The 16,553-nt window shown below is 33.2% G+C and overlaps 2 protein-coding genes, 1 long non-coding RNA gene and 1 other non-coding gene across 4 annotated transcripts; all 4 read left to right on the plus strand.

The window, feature by feature from the left end:
- The first annotated feature begins 5,332 nt into the window (after positions 1 to 5,332).
- Positions 5,333 to 6,865, plus strand: LOC144574954 (ENTH domain-containing protein C794.11c-like). Its single transcript, XM_078325058.1, has 4 exons — positions 5,333 to 5,566; positions 5,674 to 5,796; positions 5,908 to 6,069; positions 6,170 to 6,865. The coding sequence occupies exons 1-4, from the start codon at positions 5,457 to 5,459 to the stop codon at positions 6,642 to 6,644; spliced, it is 870 nt and encodes a 289-aa protein (XP_078181184.1). The 5' UTR covers positions 5,333 to 5,456; the 3' UTR covers positions 6,645 to 6,865.
- Positions 6,866 to 8,353: 1,488 nt separating this feature from the next.
- LOC144575244 (uncharacterized) lies at positions 8,354 to 11,443 on the plus strand. The gene is made up of 4 exons (XM_078325356.1): positions 8,354 to 8,910; positions 9,029 to 9,084; positions 9,191 to 10,403; positions 10,666 to 11,443. The coding sequence occupies exons 1-4, from the start codon at positions 8,739 to 8,741 to the stop codon at positions 11,253 to 11,255; spliced, it is 2,031 nt and encodes a 676-aa protein (XP_078181482.1). The 5' UTR covers positions 8,354 to 8,738; the 3' UTR covers positions 11,256 to 11,443.
- Positions 11,444 to 13,914: 2,471 nt separating this feature from the next.
- TRNAK-CUU (transfer RNA lysine (anticodon CUU)) lies at positions 13,915 to 13,987 on the plus strand. Its single transcript has one exon. It is a non-coding gene; the product is annotated as a tRNA-Lys (tRNA).
- Positions 13,988 to 14,737: 750 nt separating this feature from the next.
- LOC144575241 (uncharacterized) lies at positions 14,738 to 15,248 on the plus strand. Its single transcript, XR_013518380.1, has 2 exons — positions 14,738 to 14,806; positions 14,912 to 15,248. It is a non-coding gene; the product is annotated as an uncharacterized LOC144575241 (long non-coding RNA).
- Positions 15,249 to 16,553: the final 1,305 nt, after the last annotated feature.

Here is a 16,553-nt window from a genome sequence, read left to right on the forward strand (position 1 = left end):
GGAGGCGAAGGACCAATACCAGATTGCAATGGTGCATGACATCAAACCCTTTGGCAGCATATGTAATCTAAAATCTTTTTTTTCCGTGACTATGAATGTGGTCATGGACTAAAGTTGTACCTGGTGTCGATTTTGAAGGTAATTAAATGACTGATACTCGACTGTGATGGTGGCGCCAAATCCTTTAGCAGCATGAAAAACTTGAAATCACGTTTCTCTTGACCACGGTCATCAATGAAAGAGGTAGGCTTTAAAGTTGTTGTATCTTGTGCCAAATTTTGACTGTGGTCTTTGACAAAAGATGTTGATTTTATAGGGGTTGCACGCGCGTACCTTGTGGTGGTTTTGGAGGTATGGGACCGATACCCGACTATGAAAAATTGTTAATAGGGGAAGAAACCATGACAACATGGGAAATCTAAATCGTTATTTGTCTTGCATAAGTGAATGTTCACTATCATGATCATCGAGAAAAAGATGCAATGAGTAATTAGTTGTGATTCGGTTTGATTCGATTTGATTCGAGAATAAGACTATAATAACTAAAAAGTATCCATAATTTTTTGTGAGAAACTAGCGATACTATTTTTATTTTATGAATTTTTGTATAAAAAATTTATTTACTTTGATAGGATGGAATGAGAATACTTGTGTATATTGGATTTTTTTTATATAGAGGTGACGATAAAAGAAGATAAGGATGGAATAATAAACAAAATGAGACAAGAATAGTGTTGTTGGTTTTTTCTATCTTGTTGTGTAGTTGTTAGCAAAAATATTGTTTTCATTTTTTTTACTAGTTAAAATTGCAAATAACAAGCTATGAAATGTCAAAAGTTTTTCTGTTTAATTCTCAAAGAGATTAAAGAAAATGGAGGTTGAAGATGACAGGTACAAAAAAACTTGTTCTCATTTGTTTTTCTGTTCCGTGAGTTTGATTGGTTGTTAACTTATTTTCATATTTTTGTTATATGATTTGAAAGTTTGTTATTGGGGTTATTATATAGAAACCTCCTGAGTAACATTCTGTATAAACTGCATTATTTTCTAGATGAGAGTTGTCCCTCCTAAAATAGCCAGTTTCTTCTGATTTAACTATTTGCACATTCCATATATCTATTTTATATATAAAATTTCGGACAGGTTCCCAACAGTACTCCTCTCTACGGTGCGGCTTACAATTGGGTCCCATTTACAGTGACGTTCCTTCCTCCGACTTCGATCCTGTTTATCTTACTTTTGATATATAACCAGCGTCAGCTAGTTTTAAAGATCACTTAACAATTATGGTAACGTTATTTGCAACACTTGTGTCAACCAAAATAATTTATTTATATTTAAGAGTGAGGTTATGGTGATATATATGTATTACCGATCGATATGGATTTGTAGCTCTGTTTTCATAATTCAAACAGTCAATCAGAATCAAACATGATCTCCATATAAAAATTTACTTATAGACCAAACTTTATGTTTTTGTAGATTTTTTCCAAATTATTTTCGACAAATAGAAACCAGTTGATCTAAAGATTCATCTGGACCATCCGGAAGTAGTGATATATTATTTTTTAAATAGTTAAAAAATTCTAAGAATATGTTCTTCAAGGGGTAAAGCTAGGGTGTGATGTGCTTACCAAGAAGGTTTGGTGAGCACAACTTCAAAAGTATATCGGATTGTCTTCAAATGTTAAATTCAAACCGTTGAAATCCATGTACTTCATGAGTGATGTATATACATGCAAAATTTTAAAAGTTTCGAGTTTATTTGCTATAAGATCAAGCGGTCAAATAAATGTTGAAAATTGAATATATAAAACAACTTAAAAATTAACTTATAAAAAATTCATTTCTTTGACTGCTTGACCTTGTAGCAAATAAACTCGAAACTTCCAAATTTTTGCATGTAAATGCATCATTAATGAAGGACATGGATTTCAACGGTTTGGATTCGGCGTTTGAAGTTGATCGAATATACTTTTGGAGTTATGCTCACCAAACTCTCTTAGTGAGCACATCACATCCTAGTTTTGCTCTTCTTCAAGTACATTCTTATATGGAGACACTAGTACAGAAAATGCTATCATACACGACATACCATATACGTATGCGAAAAAATTCCACATTAACAGTGCATAATGGGAGGAGGTGCTCGCTCAACAAAAAAAACTCCAACATACACAGATTGAAAGTTTTGAACTGTGTCTGGAAGTCATAATTATTTGTACACGGTTTAATAATATCGAAACGTGTACGCTTGGACTACTTCACACACAATCTTTTATTAAAAAAGTGTATGTTTTTGCTCAGTTTTCGAACACTTTTTTTTCAAACACTATTATTTGTACACGCTTACACTACTTCACGATTATTTGTTCAGAAGTCGCGAATGAAACCATGTATGGTTCATTCGTGTCTCTCTACTAAAATCCATATTAGTAATTAATATCTTGTACGTCTCAAGTGCCTCTTCACACACTTACACCATTTAAGTTCAACCCTTTCCCTTAATTTGTCTCTTCATTATCTCTTTATTGCCCTTTTCTTCCCTCTGATTGGTGTAGATCGATACTTCGACTCTTTGTTCCTCATCTTCATTTTCCCCTCGTATGCAATCTTGATTTTCTGTCGAGGTTTAATACAATGGCACTTAGAGGAACTATGATGGGCTATAAGACTCGACTACTCCAATTAGAGGAACTTTTTCATGGATGTGAGACAGATTACGTCTATAGAGAGGTTCCTCAATTGAGAAAAGTTGTGAATAACTTTCATATTCTTGACGAAATTAGAAGTAGCAAGGTCCTTTGGTATGAAATTATTTTATCATTCTTTACTTGCTAGCAAATATTAAAATATAAAAAATAACCATACACGGTTCTATAGAAATGACCGTGTATAATTAGTAGTTAGCTATGTTGCATCGATACGAGTATGGTGTTACAGCAATTTTCAAAAATTAGTATATGATACATCTCTCTCTCTCACTCTATTTCCAATTACACCATTTTTTGTTGACACCGAATTACACTCTCCATTTTTAAAGTTTTCAAATTTCAAATAGTCGATCCAAACCGTTCAACATGATGAATATATTAAAATGTGCTTGCAGATCAAATTTTATATTTTTTTGAATTTTTTTACTATTTATTAAGTAAATTTATAAAATCGTTGTTTTCAGACCATTGAATTTTTGTACCCATCTTAATAAATAATAAAAAAATTCAAAAAAAATGTAAAATTTCATTTGCAAGTACATTTTAATATATCCATCATGTTGAACGGTTTGTATCGACTATTTGGACTTTGAAAATATAGGGTGTAATCCGGTGTCACCCAAAGAGAGTGTAATTGGATCCCTCCTCATACATAAATTGGCTAATATAAAAACGTTTGTTCCTAGGCTGTGGAACAAAACGATTCAGTTTTTATATTTTCAAAGTCCAAACAGTCGATCCAAATCGTTCAACATTCAATCTATATTAAAATGTGCTTGGAGACCAAATTTTATATTTTTTTGATTTTTTTTTAATATTTATTAAGCTAGGTTTAAAATCATTGTTTTTAATAATTAAAAACAATCATTATTTATTAAAATCAGCGATTTTAAAGCTGACTTAATAAATAATTAAATAGTAACAAAATTCTAAATAATGTAAAATTTGGTATCCAAGCACATTTTAATATAGAGATCACATCTAATGGTTTGGATCGACCATTTAGACTTTGAAAATTGAAAATCCAATTAGTTGCACCACAACTTCGGAATAAACGTTTTGATATTAGACAACCTCTATATGTATATATATTATTTTTTATTATTTTAATTATGATATTTAAATTAATAATAATTATAATTTAAACTAAACTTCTACATTTCATTAAGAAAATTAAGAAAAATAATTTAAAAAATAAAATGGAGTAAAATGGAGTTGTTGATGAAGATAGAAATGGAGAAGAGAAGAAACAAACTAAAAGAGTAAGGGCCTGTTCGGCTGCTCCTCACAAAATACTGTTCACGTGGGAAAAATAAAATTTATTCAGACTGATTTTTTTTTCCCACGTGAACAGTAAATTTCAGTTTAAAAATTTCCTATTCCTATTCTCATTCTCACTGTGCAGCCGAACAGACCCTAAGAGAACAAAACTAAGTGGGAATAGTTCTCTGCATTTCTATTCCATTGTTTGTAGCTTTTATTGATGTCTCTTTTTACTCTGTTGGATTTAAAATTTAAAATTCACTGCATGTAGTTACATATCAAAATACTACAGCAAATATATCGAGAAAAAAACATTAAGGGCCTGTTCGACCTCCAATCAAAAATGGACATGGACACAGGAATTAAACTGAAAAGTACTGTTTGTGTGAAAAAAACAAATATTCAGTTCACGGAACAGTAACAGCGAAATTTGCTCCAGAAATAGTGCAGCGAAACGGGCCCATAATGGGATCTTCAGTTATTATAACTATGTAGAAAGAACCGTAGCGGATAGAAGTTTAATGAACTGAATATGATATATAAAGGAAACACAGTTATCCGAAAAAAAATATGTTTGTGATAATAAATAGCAATAGGAATAAATCAGTTTTTTTTTATAATTTTCAAAAATTATTAATTATTTTTTAAAGGAGCAGAAAGATGATTTTTTTTTTTTTTTACTTTGAAGAAAGAACCTTATTTTGTATACAGTTCCTTGAGGCAGTTTTTAAACAACCACATCAATGATGCGGTTACTTCGAATTTCACACTACTGGTGATTAGCAGCCCCAGAAAAGCCCTCACTCTCTCTTCTTTATTTCTTTAATATTAATATTAATATGAATAAATTATTAATTAATATTGTGTATTTAAAGTGCGAAAATTTGAAATATTGAATTGTAAAAATTGACTATTAATTAATTGTATTAAATTATTATTATAACTTTAAATTATCTTGAAATAGTTATTTCAATTTCAAATTTGGCCACGTGACTTAATTGTCAATATTTGTGCAAAAGCGTAATTAATTTTCCTTGAAAACACCCTCAAATCTCAATCAAACAAATGGAATGGGCACGCAAGAAAACATTGAAAAGGAAAAAGAAGCAATGCTTCCTCATCCCTCATACCATTCAAATTTGAAAAGGACATATTGGCCCATTTACTGAGTCAGACTGGGCCCAGTGCTAATTTGTTCTAACTTCTAGTAGGAATAAACAAAGAAACGGCTAGTCTATCTTCAAATCAGAATTCAAAATTCAAACTTCAAAGGGTGACGTAGGGACTGTTTTGGACTTGTGTTCACTCCCACCGCACATTCAATGACATTTACACTTACCAAATCCACTATCTCTAATTTATCTACCTCCACCTCCTTCCTTCCAGGCCTCAAGGTCTCATACTCAACCACTCCACCTCTTCCTATTTCATTTTGGATGATTTTTTCTTTTCTTTTTCTTTTTTCTTGAAGAAGAAAGCATGTCTATGGCCATTGGTTTGAACGACATCAAGAAACAAGCTTCTTTCTTCTTCAAAGAAAAGATTCGAACTGCTCGCCTTGCACTTACTGATGTTACTCCTGTGCAACTGTATGTAATTCCCAATCCTTCATCTCCATTTCTGTTTCTCTTTCTCTAAAAGGAATGGTATTAATTAAGCTAAATTTTCAATTCTTTATATATATATATATATATAGGCTGACAGAGGAAGCAACAAATGGGAATTCATCTTCGCCAGATGCAAAGACTATGCGATTAATATCTCGTGCTTCTTTTGAAATCGATGATTATTTGCGAATTGTGGGTATTTTACACAGGAGGTCTGTAACTTGTCGTATTCTTTTTATTTTTCTTTTCGTGGATCTTTGTTTAATTTATTCTCTCAAAGGTACTCGCCTCAGTTTATTGACTTATTCTCGCTTTTTATGAAGGCTTGCAAAGTTTGAGAAGAAACAATGGAGAGAACCGTACAACTCCTTGGTGCTGCTGGAGCACCTTCTAATCCATGGACCTGAGAGGATTGCCGATGAATTTCAGAGTATCAGAGATATTATACAAGACATGTGCAAATTTCAATTCATTGATGAAAGAGGGTACTGTTTGCTTTAATTTTTCTTGCTTAAAATAAAGGTAAATTAAGAACTTGTGTGCCCAGTTTTAATCTATTAATTATTCCTCTTGATATTTTTCTAGGTTCAATTGGGGCTCAGTTGTGAGAAAGAAATCCGAGAAGGTGCTGAAATTGCTGGACAAGGGCCCACAATTCAGAGAGGAGAGAGAACGGGCCCGCAAAATCTCACATGGAATTCAGGGATTTGGTAGCTTCAATCAAAATTCAACAAGTAATACCATCTTCCAAAATCACGAGAAAGCTTCAAATCTCTATGGGAGGAGCATTTCAGTCTATGAAGAATGCAGTTGTAATAAGGTTCAAAAAGAGAATATGAATTTGGATTTGGGTTTAGATCAAAAATTAAGTTTGAGTTCAACTAAAATAGAAGAGGAAAACAGCAGTGGTTTTACAGTTGGAGGAGAGTCTGAGCCATTTATAGCACGAGAGGAGGAAGTGAAAAAGGATAATGAAATGGAAAAGATAATAATAGAGCATCCATTTGCTAGCTTTGAAAAAGGGACCAAGAAGTCTCTGTTGCTATTGAGCCAAGGTTAACAAAATTTTCAAATTTCAAGTATGGTTTTGTTTATATAAAATTAGATTTAGACGCCCATCGCGTCTATGGTTAATTGGGTCAATGTGTATTATTGTATTCCTATAGAAAATATTTCTCTACGAACTAGATGAATTAACACAATATTTGGAACAATGTGTATTATTGTATTTTCTGTACACTAGAATTCCTTGTTTTTGTTATTATATCTGTGTTGATGTTATCTTCTTGTCATATGATTTTTTTTTCCCAAGTATTTCTCTTTTGATGCTCGCCTGTATAATCGCTAGGCACTTTCTCTTTTGACGTCCGTCCGATCCACTTTAATATTCATGCAGTTCTAGTGCGCACTAATCTTAAAGTGAATCAGACAGACATGCAACCCATCGGACTTAAATTTGAGTTCGATGTGCGTCGGACCCAAATTCTTCCCTTATGATAATGTCCGTGATTTTGATATTGATGGCAGCAAACCATTTGTCGGAAGATCCACAAATGTAATAGCCGCACAACTCGGGAATGTCGATGGCATAGTGCTTATCTTCTGACAAGCTGTAAAATTTACGTTTCCCAATGCCACGTCTGTCTCCAAGAAACCAAGGGAATGTGGAGCTGGAGAGTGGCGATTCTGTTTTGCTAGTATCCAATTTTTGCACACGGCAGTGAATGCATAATTGTTAGGTATAAGAATACACGATAACCCCATTTTAGATAAAATACTCTCATTCCCAAACATAGAGAAAAAAAAATTGAGATTGACTTAAAGAGTTACTGTAGTAGCTATAGCTAAAATTATTTACAGTGGATTTTTTTTTTAATTATTACAGTGCACAGAGAAATACTTGAATTTTTTTTATAATGATATGTGTTCATGCATGTTAGCAGAAGATATCAACAATTGTATCACTCATAATAAAAGCTAGTGAAAACAATTAGATATTTGAATATTTCAATCACAAAATCTATGGATTTCGACGCTATGTTGACAAAAAGATAGGCATATATGAGAATAATAAACCCTAGTTTCACACCACAACTTTTTGGTTTTTAATACGGTTGGTAACTGGTAGGCACCATTGCTGTATCAGGTAAAAAAAGGATTTCATGTATACCCTTCAAAATCTTCGAAATTATGCATTCCCCCCTTTAAATTTCATGATATCGTAATTACCCCCTCTAATTTCTATAACTCACAAAATTACCTGATTTATTGTCTTTTCTATTATAACTCATTTTTAATTTATGGCCTCGTTGTTGGTTGAAGGTAACGAAAGGGGAAAAGTCGGTGCTGATGTTAGAGAATTTTGAAGGAATTGGTACGGACTGGCAGAATTCCTTTCCTAAGTATTAGTGCAGATCAAAGAGAATTCCAAGTAATTGCTAATTGATGCGAATCAAAGACAATTTCAAAGAATATAATGTGAAATTCGTAAGTATTTAGTGCTTGTCTAACAAGAACCCCCTAATGTGTTCAGAGCTGGCGTTGTTTGAGAAAAGAGAAGAGAGCTTCACTTTTCTCTTATCAAGTAAACATGTTTTACCTTAACACCTAAAAATAGAAATATAGACATAACAACTCTCAGGATCAATCCAAGAAAACTTGTCTAATAATTTTCTCTTTTCTTTACTATATATGATTTGCGGCAAAGACATCATTATAAACATAGTAAATTAGTTCAGGAAGGTCATGTTCCATGATCTGCTACATGGAGATTGCATTAGCTTCTCGTCCGGTAAGTTGCTCTCCTATTCTATTCTATTCTAGGATCTCAATTCCATATCGTAATTTTTATTCTTATTATTTTCATCTTGTCGCTAGAGGCAAATCTATTGGTATGGTTTCTATTTAAATAGAGTTTCTTTTTGTTGCGGTATGCTTTCGATAATCTTGTTTGGAAATGATCTGGCTTACAAATCACAGAGGATTGTCTTTCAAGAAATTAATTTGTCCTTATGCCAAATTTAATTCCAAATACTTTCTCTTAACTTTTCTCATTTCCTGTTTAGTGAGGCATTTGCAAAAACTGATCAGATAATAATTTAATTTAGCACTTGTTCGCAGTGAAATTCAATCGGGGCTGAAGAGAAGAATCAAAATGGCACAAAAATCAGGATCGAAGAGGTCCATGTTTGGGTTGGAACATCACCATTCGGGGTGCATCGAGAGCCTTCTTCACTTTGCCATTTTTCAAGGCAGCTGGCAACAACGGCTTCACCTTAAAAAGATGATTGCTTATAAAAGGCACACCGATATCTCTCGCCCTCCCAGTAACATTTTTACTATCCTTTTTTTTACTGGTTCATCAGTATGCCTTGTAAATACAGCACTGAGTCCTGATTTTGAAATTTCAAATTAATTTATATAAGATCCTTTGCTTTGCTGCAGGAATCAAAGTTCCCAAGGTGCAACATTGTGACATCAAGGAGGGTTCCGACTTACAAGTAAGTTCAATTGCAATTCCATCCAAATTTGGAGTTTAACAAAGAGTAAAAAAAAATATTAGCTTCTTGTTATGTCCTTAAAGTACAATAATTTTAAATTGATTAGGTTGGAGAATGTAAATTGGGGTCTCCAGGTAAATCCCCAACAAAATCTCCCACTAAAAGTCCTCGGAAGGATCTATTCAAACCTCTCAAATTCAAAAAGAAATCAAGCGAGAAGAGTCACAGGAGATGCATCACTTCTCTACCTCATCCCTTGGCATCTCGGCTTGCACGCACCGTGTCAATGCATCATTTAAAAAGCTGTAACTATGTTTTGCCAAATGAGTCCTCTGATAATCAAGAAACAACAAATGACAGAGGCATTTCGCACTGTTCTGGTTCTCCTTCTACCAGTAATTTTTTGCAAAATGAACCCCAGAAAACTTGCCAACAATGTGGAAGTGTGTCTCGATTAAACTCGGTAGACCAAATCCATCAATCAAAGGATCTACTGGACTTTCTTCAGTTTTTCAATGAGAACAAAAAATTGCTGATGAACCTCGCCCGTAACCCTCAAATTTTGTTGGCCAAAGAACCACTTGAAAAACAGGCATCTTCAAATGAAGGAATAGAGTTAAACAAGTCCCAGACTTTTCCGAGGCCTGGTCAACAAAAAAACAAAGAACCGCACATGCCTTCTTCGATGCCAAATAATTCAAAATCTATAAGATCTGATGTCAAGAAGGCAATAAAGGAGAATAAGAAGGAGGTCATTCATATAGCCAATGATGGCTTTCTTCACAAAGTGCCGTATGGACAAAAAGATCACGAGGGGCATAAACGTAGTTATAGGAAAGAAGGGGTTGAAACTCAAATGAGGAGGTCTACTTCTCTTAGTGAATCACTTGAGAAATACTCGAATCTTTTTGAATCCATATCGAAAGAGGAACCAAAACTTACAGACAGCAGGGCAGGGTCGCTGCAAAAGAGATCATCGGACTTGGTCTTTAAAAGAATACACTCTTCGCCTGAAATTAAACCTTCCTCTGCATTTGTTCCACCTTTCTCAGTTACTGCATCTTTTAGAGATGCTCCTGATATTAAAAGTGTGCACTCTTGTCCTGAGGCTGAGTCTGAACCATTAGAAAATGCATTAGGTATCAACGAAGAAGAAGTTGAGCAGTTAGATCTCCAGTTGTGTACCAATCGAGTTGAGAAATATCATCCTGAGGCACATGACCATGAATGCATACAACCAAATATGGAAGAAAATAGGAACTATGATAGTCCATTTTCTGATAATACCACTGGTATCTCCCCGAAGCAATCCATTTCAGGTGACATTTCTAAGTATATTGTTTCTTTAAGAGAATTAATTGAACCTTTTTTTTTCTATTAATTATATAATTTTGTGTATCTTCAATTCAGCAGCAAGCTCCAATTAACTATAATTGATATATGTATACCACCATGCAGGCAGGCCCATATGTAAAGATGCAAATCTGACCCAAATGCTTTCTATCTCCTTTTACTTTATTTTGGAATCGAAAAACCTATGTATCTAGCATCCCTCACACTATAACTTTAAAATGATTGCAGATTCTAGTCTGAAATCTGATAACATGGACTCAAATGAATCCAAGTTACAAGAAGACGCAACCAAAGTACATGTCACTGATCACTACAGCATTGGAGTAGATGAGAGTGATGCGGCATACTTCCTTTACATGAAAGACATATTGGCGAAATCCGGGTTAACGGGTAGCGAGTGGTATTCATCTGAAACACCTGTTATAGACCCGGCATTCTTGGAGCTCGAGCCTGACTCGGGTCCAGACCAAGTCCTTTTATTTGATTTGATAAACGAAGCTTTGGTAGATGCATATGAATCTTCACTGTGCTCTGGCACATGGGCCCCACGATGCGGATTTGTGACGAGACAATTCCATTTAGGTGAACGTATGATAGAGGAGGTGTGGGCTAGATTGAAAAGGCAGCTGAATTCTTTTGTGGAGGTTGCAATAGAGGATGTGGTGGCAACCGATTTTCTCAAGAACAGGGACGGATGGATGGATTTGAATTATGATTCTGAATTGGTGGGTCTAGATTTGGAGGATTGGATAGTTGAGGATTTGATAGATGAAATTGTACTGGAAATAGGTGAATCCCAAATCAATCCTTCTTTCTGATGCAATTGATCAAAATTTGTGTACATATTTTTTTTTTTGGTTGGTTTACAGTAGTGCTGTACCAGATGTACAGTAAAGCTGATAATATGTATTGTTAGGCCAGTTATATACACATACGCATAGGATGTGTTTATATTGATTGATTAGATGAGGAGAAATTCAAATGCTTGAACCATTTGTTTGTATTAAATTGGGTACATGCATAACTAGGCAAAATTAGGGGTGTCAATGACACCCGTTTACCCGTTTACCCTACCCGTATCGTATTCGATAAGACGGGTATGGGTATGGATAAAGATTTTTTTTCGTTAGATAAACGGGTATGGATACGGGTAAAGGTTATTTCGTACCCGTTGGGTAATGGGTAATTATATGAAATATATTAAATATAAATATATTAATATTATATCCAATTTATTTATTTTTCTTCTTTTCATATTGTTGTATGCCTGTATCAACGCTAGAGACATATATATCAACGAATTCATTTCCTTGTTTTCTTCCTTATTCATTGTTATTGCCTTTTTCTCAATTCTACAAATGGAAATATTTCATATTTCAAAGAAAATATATCCTCACCTTATTTTCTGACAATAATGTATTGTTTGATCTAAATAAGTAATCCATTAATGTCAGCTCAGGTGTTAGCGTCTGAATTTTGCATTACATGTCAGCTTTCTCAACTGTGAATATATATATTTAATAATTGAATGAGATGGAATGAAATGTTAGAAGAAAGAATGTAACAAATGACAAAATTGACCATATGCTGTCCGAACCATTATATTGGTATTTTGGTTATTCGTCCACTACCGTTTCGTTACCCGTTAATCATAACGGGTATGGGTAGGGTAGGATAAGACAAATTCTTAACGGGTATGGGTAGGGTATGGGTAAGATCAATTCTTAGTGGGTATGAGTATGAAAATGGTTCCACCCTCCCCGTATCGTACCCATTGACACCCTTAGGCAAAATACGCATAGCGGACATGAGATACATCCGGAAATTATTAAGCATTTAAAATTTTTAATCCCTTGAGCAGTTGTGCGCCAAGAAAACAGAATAAAAGGGACCATCGTTCGGATACTTGTTATTTAATGATTGAATATTCTATTATCAAAGCTAATAATTAAGCAGTTACTTTTTCTTTATCTTATTACAGTGTATATATGGTCCATCTCTATTTTGATTAAAAAAAAAGTACATAACCACATTCAAGGATCAACTTGAACATTGGGAAAAAAAAATCGTACTCAATTAATTAATGCATGTTTAAGATTAGAATAATTATATGAATCTCTCTTCTCAGTCCTCCCTTTGTCCCCACAGCAACAATTGATGTGGGACCTCGTATCCCCACATCAATTTGCCCCAATCGTTCCCGCATCCACATTCCTCTAACAAAATCGTTCCCACATCCACATTCCTCTAACAAAAATAGTTACCATCACAGGATAAATATTCCAGTGCATAGGTATGAATATTTGTAATATGTAAACAAATATATAATATTTTCAGACGTCATCTAACGTCATATGTAAAAAAAATAAGTTTTGCAATCCCCTCCTACTCCCTAGTTTTTCTTAAACAAGTTACACATTTTTGTGATTTTAACAAAGGGTAAATGGATATTTTATAAATAAAAAATGAGTTTTAATATAAAAAGTGTAATTTTGTGAGTTTTCAGAGATTAGAAGGGAAAATATGTATTTTCAAAGTTGAGAGGGACGAGATATGTAATTTTGAATTAAGAAGTTTTTGAGGAATATACGTGAAATTCCCTCCTTTTATTTTATCTATAATTTGGTTACCAATCACACCATGATCCATCCCTCAATATTTAGACAAATCAAAGTCAACGTTTTGTATTCTTTAACTAGTACGAGAGAGACATTCTGTATTTTAACTACTGCAAGAGGCGCATGTTGCAGAAAATATTATATATTGTTGATTTGAACTTTTGAAGGAATAAAAATATATATAGTATGTAAATCATTGAGTGCAGAGTGCCAACCTGTTTAATGATATATAATAGTAACTAGTAAGCCCATACTGTTGATTTTAATCTACATCTTGAATCATAATTGTAATAACAACTTTGCTCGGTAAAAGTGTGTTTCATTAAAAATTTAAGTATATCAAGTTGCCGATAATTGATTAGAGCAGCAAGTCTTAAAGTCGGTTATATATATATCATATGACTGGTATATGTGTGGATTATAAATTTGTGAACTTGATTTTGTAGTCCGATTTTATGAATAAAGGGAATTTAACCATAGAAAAAGTAGAACCGATCCTCTCCCACTTTATGTTTCCGACTAAATCGTGCAGATTGTTTCGAGTAATTGCTTGCTAAGTTTGGAACCTAAACCTTTTACTTTTTCCCCATTTTTGGGCCTCTATGAATGCATATTAATATATTATACATAGATTTAAATGTGTCCTGTTGTTAGGCCCCGATCTTCTCTCCATTCGTAACTGTCATCTCACTATGGCTTCTTGGAGGCAGGCTTTGAAAAAAAAACACCCGACCCGACCCGTCTAATCTTGGGGGGCCCTTCTCGAGCTATTTGCAGATTACTTATGCTCCAAGAAGCTTCCTTTAGCCAGAAATTGAATAACATATAACAAAATGTTTAGAGAAAAAAAAATCAGAAAGCCCGTCTAGCTCAGTTGGTAGAGCGCAAGGCTCTTAACCTTGTGGTCGTGGGTTCGAGCCCCACGGTGGGCGTCGGTCGTCTTTTAATCCCCTCTTTTCTTTCTGTCATATTTTCATGCGGTAACTCTTTTCTCCCCATATTTTTTAGTGAACTCTCTCTGGCTGAGCTTAAGCGCCTTCATATCAAATCTTTACTCATTATTTCTGTTATTATTATCAGACAAAATTGCTTCTCCAATTTTACACGTCTGTCTTTTTTTCAGCCAATAAATTTTGGATGTATTAAAAGAATGCTTATAACGAATGTGCACTTTGTGTTTTGGATTAGGAAGTTGGACTTTGCTTATATTATATATATATATATATATATATATAAAGTTGAGAACACTAAGCAATGCCCGTCTAAAATAAATTTTGGATGTAATAAAAGAATGCTTATAACGAATGTACAGTTGTGTTTTGAATTAGGAAGTTGGACTTTGCTTAAATTTATATAAAAAAAATAGTTGAGAACACTAAGCAATGCATTGCCGTCTAAACTAAATATGGTCTGGATTTGGCTTGGCCCAATACAAACCTTTTATATTAATATCATTAGAGTTTTCAAACTTTATTATCTGTAATACCGCGTAAAAGCCACTCTTGTTTTGCTAAAAAAGAGTTTCAGATTAATCAAATAAACAAGAAAATTGTACAAATCTGCAATTAGTACAACTAATACTCCCGGCTATAAATTTCTCTACTTGATGAAGGGAAAATAAGAGAAGAAGAAAAGGAAAAGAACAAAAATAACAACATTCTTTTTGCTTGTTGAAATTCCAGAGAAAGAGAGATGGATTGCTGTGAAGGGGGTAATTCTAATTGCAATACAGACAGCAACTGCACAGAAGGGTAAATACGTCAAAACATTTTTCTTATTCTCACACCTCATAAAGCCTTGTCTTTTTTTTCCATTTCTTAGTGTTAATATAATTAGTATTATTTTGTTAAATTCAGGGAATGCAAGTGCAAGAAGAAGGCTTGTTGCAGCAAGAAGAAAGGTTGTTGCAAACCGAACATCACATGCCTCGTTGGATTCGGAGTTGCATGTCTTGGGATTGCTTTAATCGTGTTTAAAATTATCAAGGTTTAATTTGATTTTGCATTACCAATTCATGTACTCCTTAATTTCGAGCTTTGACTTTCTTTTCTTTTGCCATACATAATTTCTATGTATTAAATGTTCAGAAGTTGCATCTTCTTTTTTTGTGCGGGAGTGATTGGGATTGTATGTAATCCAACGGAATTACTTTGTTAAATTAAATAAATTGGTTTTTATCCATATCAATTTTATTTACAGAAAATCAGTTGCTGGTTTAGATTTCAAATATACATGTTTCTTATGTAAGAAATCACGAGTTCGACGTCTAGATAGAGAAAAAAAATTATTACACAGGTTGAAATAAAGAATCTTTGTGACTTGACTCATTATTCATTTCAAAAAAAAGTTTATTTACATGTAAATGTAAATGTCATCTAAGCTTGTACAAGTCATTGATTGAGTAATTGAATAATTTCCAAATTAAAGGAGTAGGTGATTCGTCATTCTATTGGTTCCTTACGCCACGGTAAGACTTTTTATAGAGTATGGCTAATATAACATCAGTATCATTTCAGTCTATATAACATTAATTCTAAAACCTATCAAATCGAGTTCAAATGGTGAATCCAAACCGTTCAAACCGATCTACTTCATTAGTTGTGCATTTACATGTAAAATTTATAATTTTTGAGTTTATTTGATATCAAGTCAAGCAGTCAAATGTGTGAGTTTTTAAGTTAATTTTAATACATTTATTTTTCAATTTTTTTGCTGCTTGATTTGATACTAAAATAACTCAAAAATATAAAAAATTTGCATGTAAACACATCACTCATAAAGTAAATTAGTTTGAACAATTTGAATTCACCATTTGAACTCAATTTGATAAATTTTGAAGTTGATGTTATATAGACTGAAATGACACTAATATTATATTAGCCATACTTCTTCTTATATGCTAGTTATATCAATACAACGAACTATTGACTCCATGTCAATAGTTAATTAAACAATTTTAGTGTGATAAGCTAGTTATATCAATACAACGAACTATTGACTCCATGTCCCTCAGATTAACATACAAATTTCAATATCACCGTGTATTGTCAGGATGTCAAAAAGTCATATCGGATCACATCAAGTCATGATTGTCGATCATGCGTTGTAATTTATGGGTCACGTGTTGAGTCAATTCACATATTGTAATCATCCTCTAAGAAAGAATAACAATGCAATCAGAAGCGGAGCTAGACTTTCAAACTATAGAAGTTAATTGTATAAAACAAATTAGAAAGAATGAGAATCAATTTAACAATATTACACATTTTACTATAATTTATATATAAAATCATGTAAAATATAAAAATAAAAATAGAAGACCAATTGACCCTATTGTTTCAATTTACATCCGTCCCTGATCACAACACTAACCAATACAAAACAACAAGGAACACAACACAAAATTTGGCCAAACACGACTACATGACAAAACAATATAAATTTATATCATTAGTTATTCCAAGATACAATTCAAATTTCCAACAATAAATTTTTGTT

Source organism: Carex rostrata, chromosome 23 (genome assembly GCF_964058835.1).
Source record: "Carex rostrata chromosome 23, lpCarRost1.2, whole genome shotgun sequence".
In the NCBI taxonomy this organism is placed as follows: Eukaryota; Viridiplantae; Streptophyta; class Magnoliopsida; order Poales; family Cyperaceae; genus Carex; species Carex rostrata.